Source organism: Sylvia atricapilla, chromosome 2 (assembly GCF_009819655.1).
Source record: "Sylvia atricapilla isolate bSylAtr1 chromosome 2, bSylAtr1.pri, whole genome shotgun sequence".
NCBI classification, from domain to species: domain Eukaryota; kingdom Metazoa; phylum Chordata; class Aves; order Passeriformes; family Sylviidae; genus Sylvia; species Sylvia atricapilla.
In genome coordinates this window covers 12,491,519-12,503,609 of record NC_089141.1, presented here as the reverse complement: position 1 = coordinate 12,503,609, position 12,091 = coordinate 12,491,519, and the positions used below count along the sequence as shown (strand labels likewise).

Sequence of the window (12,091 nt, the reverse complement as noted above, 5' to 3'; positions counted from 1 at the left end):
AGCTTCCACAGCTGGTGCCAGCATGAATATTGTGAGGAGTGTAAATGCTAAGGGGTTTAAGAATTCTATTTGATATGTGCAAGGCTATCACTTGAGAAAAAGTACTTACTGCTCATGTGAGTCCACCTGTCATTGCAGACGTCAATCAGCTAAGTCATGTCAATTTGTACTGCTAACAGGTGGAATAACAAGGAATGAAGTGATTTGTGACATAAATGATAGCTAAATAAAAAGGAAGATATTGTCTGGAAATAGGCTTGTTTTTGCAAGAATCTAGGAGAAATTTTGCAGGCCTGCCTTAAGTTTGGCTTCTGGTGAAACTGCTGTACAGCAGTGACAGACTTTTGATGTAACTATCAAATATAAGCACTATTGCATTAGAAGTTATGTTTAGGCTTAAAAATCACCTACATTCAACACAATCTATTTATGCAGAAAGATGTAATGCCTCACCCCAGGAGCACAAATTAATCTTTAACTTGGCTAAATAAGGATACCTTCTAAATAAGAGAACCTCTGCACAGTGTAAAAGCTAAATTACACAAAACTGAACATCAGCTGTCAATGCAATGGTAAAAGAAATACACTCAACTACTGAGATTAAACTAGAAAGGGAAAAAAGGAAACTAACAGCTGCATGGTCCTGCCAAGCTGCTTTCCAGACACTTATTTATAGCAGGCTTTCTAGTGTAGTTCTGTGTTTCATTAAAACATCTGTGGCAAATTTTGTAGCAAAAAGATCTAAAAGCATTTAATCTTTAGTAAGGAATACATTTTCTGAGTATTTGGAAGGGAATCTGCCACTTAGCTTGAGTTAAAGGTTTTGGTAAATAAAAAGCATCTCATTATCTTTGTTCCAAATGACCCTAATAGCAGAATAATGCTGGCATTTTAAGTCTCCCATGTAGTTAAATTAACTGAAATCTTACCCATAACCATTATGTGAAACAATTAGGTTATAATTCTGCAGTTATTAAATGCTAAGCACCCCTATTAGGCTTATGAGAGCTACTGTCCAACATGAGCCCAAGCATCTGCACTCAATCATGCACAGCAAAACAGTCAGTTCTGAGTCTCTCACATCCCAGACCAGCACAACCTTGTTAAGATTTGGGGGTTTGTTATTTTTAGTGGGTTTTTTTAAAATTTTTATTTTAATTTTTTTGGTTGGTTGGTTGGGTTTTGTTTTGTTGTTTTGAGTTTTTTTTTTTTTTTTTTTTTTTTTTTTTTTTTTTTTTTTCTTTTCCAAAATGTACGGGATTTTTTTTTTTTTCTCACATGTAAAGCAAAGCTGCTTTTAGCAATTTACAAATGGAAAGGGCATCCCTGGTCATCTCTGATACAAAAAGTGGCAATTCAGAATTCATGCCGTATTTAATATAGGTGTAAATATGATAAAATAATAAAGGAAGAGTTAAATAGCAGCACTACAGGTAAGATTGTTGAGATGCAACTGTTAGCAGCAATTTCTGACCTGCACTGCACCTGACCCTCACATGCATTTTTTCTCAAAGGAACACATCTGATCCATTGAATTTATCACAGTTCCATTGAATTTATCACAGTTCTTCATTACCTTTCAATTAGCTGAAAATCTTCCTGTTCTCTGGGGTTGCTGCTTTGCTCACTTTTTGTTTTTTTTGTTGCTTTTGACATGATCAAACAAAAACATTTGTCCCCATTAACTTGTGAGGATATGTTACACATCATGCAGTTGCATTTCCATTTTTCCCCATTTTCAGTGTTTCATCAGATTGAATCAGAATTATTAGTAAAAAACATTCAACAACATGGCATTGGGAATGAGTTCCATTAAAAAACTTCAAACATTTAATAGTTTGAAGTCCATAACATCAAAAGCTTTACAAGCACTCAGAAAACAACAATTCTGAGGCTCTTACAAAATCAACCTGTAGATAGGGAGGTACCTGAGAAGCCAGTTCATGAATTTGAGGCCATTTGTAATTTAATAGAGTCAGTGGGATGCTCTACATAACACTGTGTTCAAAACAGAGAATTTTATGGGGCCTTCAGTATTTCCTCTTCAACAGTTGTTTAGTTACAGGTGCCACCTCATTGTGATGCTGACTGCCACAATTCCTAAGGGATAGTAAACACTCTGAGATATCCCATGGGGAAAAAAATATGGCAAGTATTTCACAAACTATTGACAAAAGAAGCCCAAACAGTCATAAGAAAAGACATCAAAGCTGCTGAGACGCTTCTATTCAAAGAAAGCAAAAAAAGAAATAATAGCACTTGAAATAAAAAGAAAAGTAAGAATCATTTTGTAATTAGAATTACTGCAGTAGATAAGATGGGGCACAGAGAGTACAATAGGTTCTTTTGTATAGCAAATCAGTAAATTATGTAATTTTCCAATTTTCTCCCTCTTTTTACCAGAAGAGATTTTTTTCAAGAAAAACTTTTAAGTAACACTGCAGATAACACAGGATGTCCAGAAAAGATACCAGCCTGACATGAGCCCACGCACAGATCCGTTTTTAAACAGAAATACGTAGTTTGGAAAGAAATTTTGATTCAGTTTTAACTAACAGTAATAACTAAGAGTAATAGTTATATTACTCTTCATTTATTACTTTTGATGGAAGATGGTGTTTTATACCTCCAGAAGAGAATGGATAACACAAGTAGCCTGTCTTGGAAAGGATGCCTCTAACCTGTTTTCACTCATTTAAAGAGAATTACAGGAGTCAAAATAATGGTATAAGATATTAAAAAAAAAAAAAATAGGCTGTTTTCATGAGACACAGCTTGTAGCTACCAAAACACAGAAATGTTTCAAACACCAAATTAATACATAATTAAGTTTTCCCTTTCCAAATTTGTTTTGCTTCCATGTTCTAGCAAAGGAATAACAATTTTCAGGGAAGAGTCACAGTGTCACACAAATTCTGAGATTTTACAGTGGTGTGTTCTCCTTCTGCCCCGGGACAAATACACATGGAGATGCTTCATGAAATGGATGATCAGAGGATATCAGGCCTTCTCTTCCAATATTTAGACTGGTCATGTAACTGCAGACCACTTTCCCTCACAATTTCTCCAATACATTAATTCAGGAAAATGGCTTGTTCCCAAGGAGTTACTGTCTTTTCCATTTCCTTTTGCTTTTTATTGGAAAGGACATCTGATCTCCCTTGTCTGACCAATACCAAACTTTATTTCCCTGAGATGTGTGGAGAGATGGGGCAGAGAACGAAGGAAAAAAACAACTGATGTGTGGGAACAGGCTGGAATACCTACCAGAGGAAATGCTGGGGGGTAAAGATCCACCCCCTGCCACTGGATGTGAGGCCAGGATGCTATTTAAAAATCCCGCCCTCAGGAATCTCGAAAGAGACTTCACCCCAATGGTCGGAAAGGATCCTTTCAAAGAAATAAAAATGATCATTAATCAAATGACTTGTTCTCTGGCTGACAAAAGAAGTTGACTGTTTAAAGAAAGAACAACCAAATCTCTGCAGAGTTAACAGTGGTGTCATGGGAATAGATCTCGTGAAAAGCAGTTAAAAGCCTTTGTTTGCTTTTTAACCAAGTCATACAATACACAGCTTTAACCAGAAAAAGGTTTTCTGCACAGTTTGCAAATGGAGAATTCCAGCACTTCTAGGAGCAGTAGAAAAATTTGGTGTTTCAACAGCAAATTACACCTGTGGGATACTCATAATGCATTCCAAATGACTCCACCATAGAGGCATGTTACAATTGTGTGTTCAAATCAAAGACAGACCAGTGGAGGTGAGGCTATACCCACAAAGCTGTTTTACACCAGTATTTTAAAGCCACCTTACAAAAGACACGTCAGGCAAGGGGCAAAGGGGAACCAGAATTTGCAGCTAAGATACTGAATTCTGTGTCAAGGCAGCTCCATCAGTCAGAGCTTCTGGCACACCTCAATACACTGACGGAGGCAAAAACCAGGAGTATGGATGATGCCTAAAGAGTTTTAGCTTTTTAATATATTTTTCATACAATTGTAACTTTCTGATTTTAGGAAACATGGACATGTTTTTTAAAAACTTTCTGCTTTGCTCTCAGCAGAAGCTCAACCCATTTTATGCTTTCAATATAATAAACTGTATATTCTTCTCATTGCCTACATCTATAGTTTTATTCCTGGAAACAATGATTATCTCATTCACCTCTTTTAAAGCAAATATTTGTGACATGTCTACTGCAGTGGTGAGAAATGAAGATGCCTTAGCATTTGGTTCACTGTTTCAGCATTTGTACAGAGATCTGCAGACATTCTTTCAACTTCCTCATGTTAGTGCCAGCGTCAAAGATGGATCTGAAATGACAGCTCTGCACACCTCACTTAAAAGCACAGGGTCAATGTCCTCCCACCTGGCAATAAATCTAAACTGATAATCAGAATAATCTGGGTATTTTGCAAGTGCATCAAGTAAGCATCCATTCAAAAAGTTAGGCAATGGCAAGTTTGTTTTCCTCACCTTTGCAGATACTTCATATTTGTTCCTTTAAGAGACAGAAAACATCTTAATCTTTATACACAATGAGAAAAGTAAGTGACCCTTGACAGCTGGGATGTTTTTTTCCACTAATAAAAATACAGTGAGGAAAATTTACTCTCAAAACACACATGCACTTGCTGAATTTAAAGTAGCCTAAGAGAACTTTGAGTTTTTAATTTTTATTTTCAAGAAGGAGTTCTAATGTTTCCCCTCAATCCATTTGTCCCTTAAATTTGTTAATTAGATACACTGCAGTCTGTGGAAAAAGAATTAATTTAATTGGTGATCTAGATGTAGTATTTGTATATCTGATGGTTAAAGATAAGTTTTCTCTCCAGACACTCAAGAGAAATCTTTGGCATTCCTATAAAAGTATTTCTAAATACCATGGCTTTCACTTTAAAATATTTACAGATGTGATCCTTTGCAGACTACAGAATGCAGTACACAAAAATTCAATTTTAAAATGGAAATTGTTCCATTAACTCCAAGATGTCTGGCACTGAACAGCATCTTAAAACATAAGGGCTAAATAATATACATGTGAAGACTTCCCAAATAGAACATTGCTCCTCTGTTTCAAAATACGAATTATACCAACCATAAAGTACAGCCACTGAGTCACACACCATATGTACAAACCTTCAGAAAAGCCAAACAGCTTCAGCTTCACAACTGACATTTTCCTCTATTTATGTTAAGTGGCAAATAACTCCAGTTTTCTAACAGTGTTACAATAAGTTACTTTTTAATAGAAATTAATGAAGACAATGCCAAATTTATTTCACTTATTGTACATATTCAGAAATAAAAAACCAAACAAGGAGCAGAGAATTTTAGAGCACACAAATCTATGAATACTAAGAAGAGAACTAAAATTATTGGCATTTTTATAAGCAGGAAATAACTAAAAGAATACATATAAATAACACTTTTCTCTCACACTCAAAAGCTAGGATTCAGTTAAATGTAAATGGTTTGTGTCATTTGAGATCCTCTCAAATACCTGAGACATTCCCAACTGAGGGCAGACATGACATGATCAGCAGGAGACTTACACTCTGAAAGTGGCAGTAAGAGGCAAAGCAGCAGTTGGAAATCTAAGAGCAGGCACTGAGTGTCATTTTAGGCAACTGAATCCCATCCAGTCTCCTGTCACCTCAGAAATGTCTCTGACTAAGCAGAACTCAAGAGTTACAAGAACAAGACCTCATTTAGAAGTCCACAAACACCTTCTGAAAAGGATAAGGTTGATAACATTCTACCCTGACCAGTATCCATCAAGAAAAAAATGAAGACAAATGAGAGATTAAAAGTTCATTTATCTTAAAACATTCATGGCTCTAAATTAAAATACAGCCCAAGGATGAACTTTTTTTCAGCCCCAGGTGTGTTTTTTTCATCATGTGCACAATATGAAAAGGGTTTGAGACTTGATTATGTGATTTTATATTGGAAAGGTGATAACCACTGCAGATAAAGCAAATTAATTCTAGCTAAGCCACATCAATCACCACCAGATGGACAGAGCTTTGGGCATTTACAGCAGTTTAGAAGTTACTCAAATATTTACTTGTCTGCATAAACATTCATGAAATATTTGAATGAATTACAGAGAATCACAGAATGTGTAAGGCTGGAAGGGACCCCTGGAGTCAGCTAGTTAACCAGATTTCTTAAGAAATTATGTCATTCTGTCAGTCCACATCATACAGAGACTCATGCTTCCCACCACTTCTGTTGTTTTCTGCAAAAATTAACACTCATTTTTGCAGTGGGTGCACTCACACTGATGCCTTAGGTTTTAGCTTTCATGTTTTCAGATTCTGTGCTGCCCAGGGGTGCAGTTCTGAGCCTCACATTAAGTGTCAGTCAGCTCTGCACAGAGCAGGGAGACAAAACAAATCCTTTTCCTGCTGGAGAGCAAGAACAAATGTTACAAGTTTTCAGGCCCAAAAGCACAAACAGCATTGGGCTGAAGGGAGGAACAAGAAGGATGGGACCTCACAACCTGGAGCTGGAATTGGACAATGAAACCCCAAAATGCAAATGGACCAAAACTTATAAAAGTGTGAGACCTTGTGACCACTCAGCCATTTTGTGACCATTTTGGATCCACCTTGGGTGTAGCCCTGGTCAGGCTCTTGTACATCCCAAGGTGTTCCCTAAAGGCCTTTCAAATAAATATCTACTTTATTCTCCAGCTCTGTGCAGTCTCTGTTCCAGGTCAGCCTTCCCAAGGCATCAACACTAACGGAAAGATCTTTCAGTACAAGATTCTAAACTGGAAGAAGGAGCCAAGAATATTAAGCTATGGTTCCTCAGTGCCCTCAAATGCAATTATTATTTAGCAGCTTACAGTCATGGATTTATTGAGGAGAAAACCTCAACCTCTCCCTGCTCCATAGTTACACACTATGAACATTGTGTCACCTTAACATAGGAAACAACATTAGTTACAATATTAGCTGGAAAAGTGTGTTGAAACTGTAGAGGTACCTGGCATACTGGGAATAGCTGACAGTTCATGAAGTATCCACCACTTTCTGAGCCCTGTGATACCAGTTGGTAACTCGGTGTAAATTCTTCTGTTTCACAATAATTACAGCTAAGTGCCTGAGCTCAGAGGCAGTGGGGGAGTGCTGAATCAATTAGCCTGCCTTCCACCTTCAGCTATTGTTCCTGGGGGAGTATCATCCCACAAATTGTGGAATTTGATAGGGAAGTCACTGGTACAGCATCCTAAACTGGCATGGGTTTAGTAGGATATTATCCCACTGAGCAGAAGGGCAGGAGAAGGTGGCTGGGCAAAGGAAATCCATATGCTTAGTTCAGCTCCAGAGCACAGACATTAATTCACAGCCATTTATTGGCACTGCATGGTCACAGCACGGCCAGCCAGGAGGATCAGCTCCCAGCCCACATCCCATGGCCACGCACCAGCCACAAAACTGTGCCGTGTTCTTTGCCACTGCTGGTTTTCCTTATTTACTACATTTCAGTGTTTTTCATATTTCTGCAGGTGGAACTGACCATTTCATGGTGCTGTGTACTTCTGAGCATCTAACAGCTACAAATTCAAAAGCAGCTCTTTAGCAACTAAATTTAACACACTGGATTAGGAAGTTCTAGAGAGGTCACAATTGCCTTCTATTTGTCTGTACAAGTACCATCTCTTTATTGGCACCAGCAAAAGAAGACTTTAGTCTGTTGTTCCTTTCCCATAGATTTGGTTTGGAAAAAAAAAAGGAAAAAAGCATGGGTGGTGTATTTAATGTAAAGAACCCCATTGCTACTTCTGTCTATACAGTCGGTTCTCTTGATGCTTTCCATGCAGGGATTGTTAAAACCCAGCTAAAAGTTCTCAGGAACTCTGCAGATGAAGGCTTTGGGGAAGTGAGGGCTGTAAGGAGCTTTTGCCTTCAGTTTGGCAGGAAGCAACTGGCTGTTTTCACTCCAAACTGCATTTCCATGCAGGGTGGGCTGAACACTTAGTAACAAAATACTGCATGACAGAATGCAGAAAGTTTTCCTGCTTCTGTGTAGGGGAATTATCTAATTTTATCACTTAATGTCTGTTATGAGCACTTCCCATTCTAAAATAAAACCCGGTTTTTATTGTTACTGGTGTTTCCTTGGGGAAGCTAGAAGGGTTAGAGCGTTTTTTTACCAAAATTATTTGAAATATGCCCATTATGGAAACTACTGAAAACTGGTTCACTTTTCTCTCACATGGTTTTATTGATTTATCCTTCCTAGACCACCAGGAATGGCACATTACTTCATAATCTTTTATGAGGGAACATATGGAAGGTTTTTATAAGGAATGGCTCTATAAAACTTGAAAATTATGATGTCAGATTACAATTTTTAGAGCACTCAAAAGGCTTGACTTGCAATGGAAAAAAAAACAACACCAAACAAACCAGAAGCAGAGAAAAAAATTATCCCTGATGAATTTGTTGGATCATGTTTTCAGTACATTTAGAAAACATTAACGTTTTTCAATGCAATAATCTGGAGATTTAGAATATGCTCTTAATTTATTTTAGACCTTTTTTTTTCATGAAAGCAAAGGCTGATAGAGTGGTATACCTAAATTCTTACCTGAAAAATTCATATGTCTTAGAAAAATCTGATTTTCAACATCACTAAAATAGTATTTTGCAATAGCACAAAATATTAGATCATGACAAGAATTGACAAATATTACTGTGCTTAACCCCTGCTGTAATCACAGAATGGTTGAGGTTGGAAAGGACCTCTGGAGGCCACCAAGTCCATATGAGCCATGTGAGGATTTCCATTACCTTTCAAATGACACAGTGAAATCCTGAAGGCTGAATTCTGCTCTAGGGAACTTATACCAGTAAAACCAAACCTGCATTGTGCTGTGCAGAGGGAAATTTATACTCTCGTGTTCAGCAGCAGATTTCAAAGGGGTGGTCCCATTTTGTTTCCCCAGATTCCACCAGAGTAGCTGACATCATACCCACAAATAATTCTGTCACCTCTCAATGAACTTTCAAGAACTCACAGAGAGTCTTCTGACTGCCTTTTCCTGGAGTCTGGATTATTTAATTCCATGATTTTTGGGTTTACTCTTCAGTTAGATTTTAACCTTGAATTTCCTGCAGTTTACTGGTTTGGAAGTAGTGGAGCATCCCTTTGCTTTGCCTTAACACCCTTCAGCTCCTGGGAAACATATTTTCAAGGTCTTGCTTTTCTATCTCAAGCTCCCTAATTTCTGCTCCAGACTTAAATCTACAGGGTCTGTCTGGAAACATGAAGAAGACAAACACTGGGCAGGGCAAAGCTGCTGTTCAGATCTCCATCCCTGATGAGTTTTAACCTTGAGATCCTTGTGAAAGACAGTGCTTCCCTACAAACCTGCACTCTCATTTCTTGTCTGGCAGATGGGAATAAATCCAGAGGTACCAATATTGACATAGAATGAGACTATTTTAGAAAACCCCAATTATAACAACTTCTGGCTTTACTTATGACTTCTCTGGGACAAAAAGCAAATGCTGAAAGAAGCTTACAGTTCCTAAGGAGGGACTGATGTAAGTTACAGAATATTTGGGGAGAATATTAACATCTAATTTAATTTCCCTTGCTGCTTCTAGACAAACAGGTGATTTGGGGGGGGGAAATGAGGGAATTGCTTGAAAAGAGTTCTACAAACACTACAGGCATTTATTTTGTGACGTGTTAAACGTCAGTGCACACTGAAGTTCCTGTTGCTGGGAAGATTGGTGTGACAACATTAATATGATTAAGGCTTTTAACAGCAATAACAACTGCTGTGCTGAATCATCTTTATAGTCTTAATGGTAGACCAATGGAAATACTGAGCTTCTATGGGATAAAGCTATCTGTGTATGTTTAAGCTGTCTACTAAATAAGTATTTTTCAGTCCCTGCTAATCTGAAAATAGCTTTATCAAAATTCTAAATACGAACCTGAAACCTTTATGTGTTTATAGGGATGTATGACATGCAGAAAGTACTGTATGCTGTACATTTGGATTTCATGATCATGCATTCATTATCAGATGAAAACAAAATACTTTAAAATTACAGTTTTCATGATAGAAGAAAACAAAGCCTGCAATATCAGCCGAAACCTTTGTGATACATCATTATTTCAGGGAATTATGAATACATTAATAATTAGCTGAATTACCTTTTCATCACCCACTTTTTGTTATTTTGGAAGGAATTTCATCATTCTTCATCCTTTAAGACAGTAAACCCCCAATGTGAAATGCTGATGGGGTAAATGGGATGGTAAAGAAGATCCAGGGGTTTTAAATTTTCAGCTGCCCATTTTCATGGTATTTCCATAAAAACAGAGATTTGGCTTTAGTTTTGTACTTCATGTTTAGAAATTGCAGTAAGTTTTAATTTAATGAGTGAAATAGCTTTTAATGGGTGACATCTGAAGATGAATGTGTTGATGCAGCCTGCTGTGCATTCTGCAGTTCTGCAGCTAAAGCTCTGATTTTCTCCTCTTTTAGCCTTGTTACCCTGTTATGGTATGAACCAGGGGTGGAGACAAATGCTCCTCACTTTTACACAGTAATCAGTATTACTGAAAAAGCCTCACTGTGTTCAGCTGAAAAAAAAACCCTTGGGGCTGAATGATTTTCTGTTGAACAAACGTAGGATGGAGATTGAAGATTCCTTTTGGTATTTCACATTCATACCATTCACAATTCACTGTGCAGTAATAGCAGTGAAATAAAGCCCACAGGTTTGATTTCCTTCCTTGTAACAAACACCAAGTGATTTCCTCAAATAAAAGATGCCAGGATTAGAAGTGGAAAGACGGCTGGCATTACCAGAACTGTGACTTGGAATGAACTCTTTGATTAGAAGTGGATCAAATGCTGGTTTAAATTTACAAATCTCTAAGTCAGACAGAAAATCCTCTTTGCTCAGTGAAGGTGTCCCAGCCCACACCTGGGAAACCAAGGTTCTGGGCAGGTCTCTGCTGAGCTGAGGCACATGGTCAGGAATTCTGCTTTCTTTTTTCAAAAATGCTGCTGACCAAAGAGAATTAGCTGTGCTTGTTAATTATCTCCTTGTTGACACCAGTGTATTCAGAGCTCAGAGACCACTTGGTGTTCAGTGGCTGCCCTGTGGTAAAACCCTTCTCATCCCATCTTCCTTGTGCTGGTTTTGGCTACAGTGACTCTGCCAGGATGGATGTTGAGCAGTATTTGTTTACTTAGGCCCGCAAAGTCACATTTTTCAATGCTTATAAAGGCATTCACTGAAAATTGGAAGTAAATTGCCAGTCTTACCTGAAACATTGATATGCTGAAAAATGTGCTCAACTGCAGTGGAGAGGAAAAAAGCAGAGAAAGGAAAAAGGGGAGACTCTTTTCCAAAGTGGGTAAATTAATTATTGTCAGTCTCGGGAGATATTAATAAATTTCTGTTGTTTCAAGAAGAAAGGTAATCAATTATGTGAATTCTAGCGACAGTACAGTGGTTTGTTTCAGATTTTTACTACTATAAAAATTCTGTACTATGCTTCTCTAGATAAAATATTGAAATGAAGTCATTATCAGCTAAACTTATTTGCTTTCAAATTTTATTCAGAAGAAATTACCTTGTTAGAGTTTAGTTGAAAAATGACAATATTTACAGATGGATGTTGTTATGAATCTATTGGAGAATGTCTGACTGAATACATCTGCTTCTGAAAATGTGTTCACAGGATTGTCATTAACGCTTGCTGCTTATATTTAGAACATACTTAAACGGAAAACTCTGTAACTCCACACCATCTATTATGATGTTTTAAAATCATATTCTTTTTCTTCCCCATGTTGCTTCTCTCTTTCAACTGTATCTCTGTTAACAGCTTTATCATCCTCTCCTGATTTACAAGCACTATGTTTATCTGTGAAGAAATGTAACATTTATGAAGGAGTATTTTTTGCAAACTGATTTTCCAAACAGGAGTTTGGAAAGGATCCCAAATAGTTTGCATCTAAGTTATTTATTCTTCTGAAACCTGAACTGTGTATGTATTAAAAATCAGAAAGATAATTATAGTCAGTGAAATAGTTTCTTTTC

At 37.3% G+C, this 12,091-nt stretch overlaps 1 protein-coding gene across 2 annotated transcripts in view; it reads right to left on the bottom strand.

Annotated features, from left to right (window-relative positions):
- EPHA6 (EPH receptor A6) overlaps positions 1–12,091 on the bottom strand; it is a 366,464-nt gene that overhangs the window by 60,483 nt on the left and 293,890 nt on the right. For both annotated transcript variants that reach the window (XM_066340828.1, XM_066340827.1), the window contains one exon: positions 3,268–3,390. In XM_066340828.1, coding sequence (XP_066196925.1) covers positions 3,268–3,390 — 123 coding nt within the window. The remainder of the gene's footprint in view (positions 1–3,267; positions 3,391–12,091) is intronic.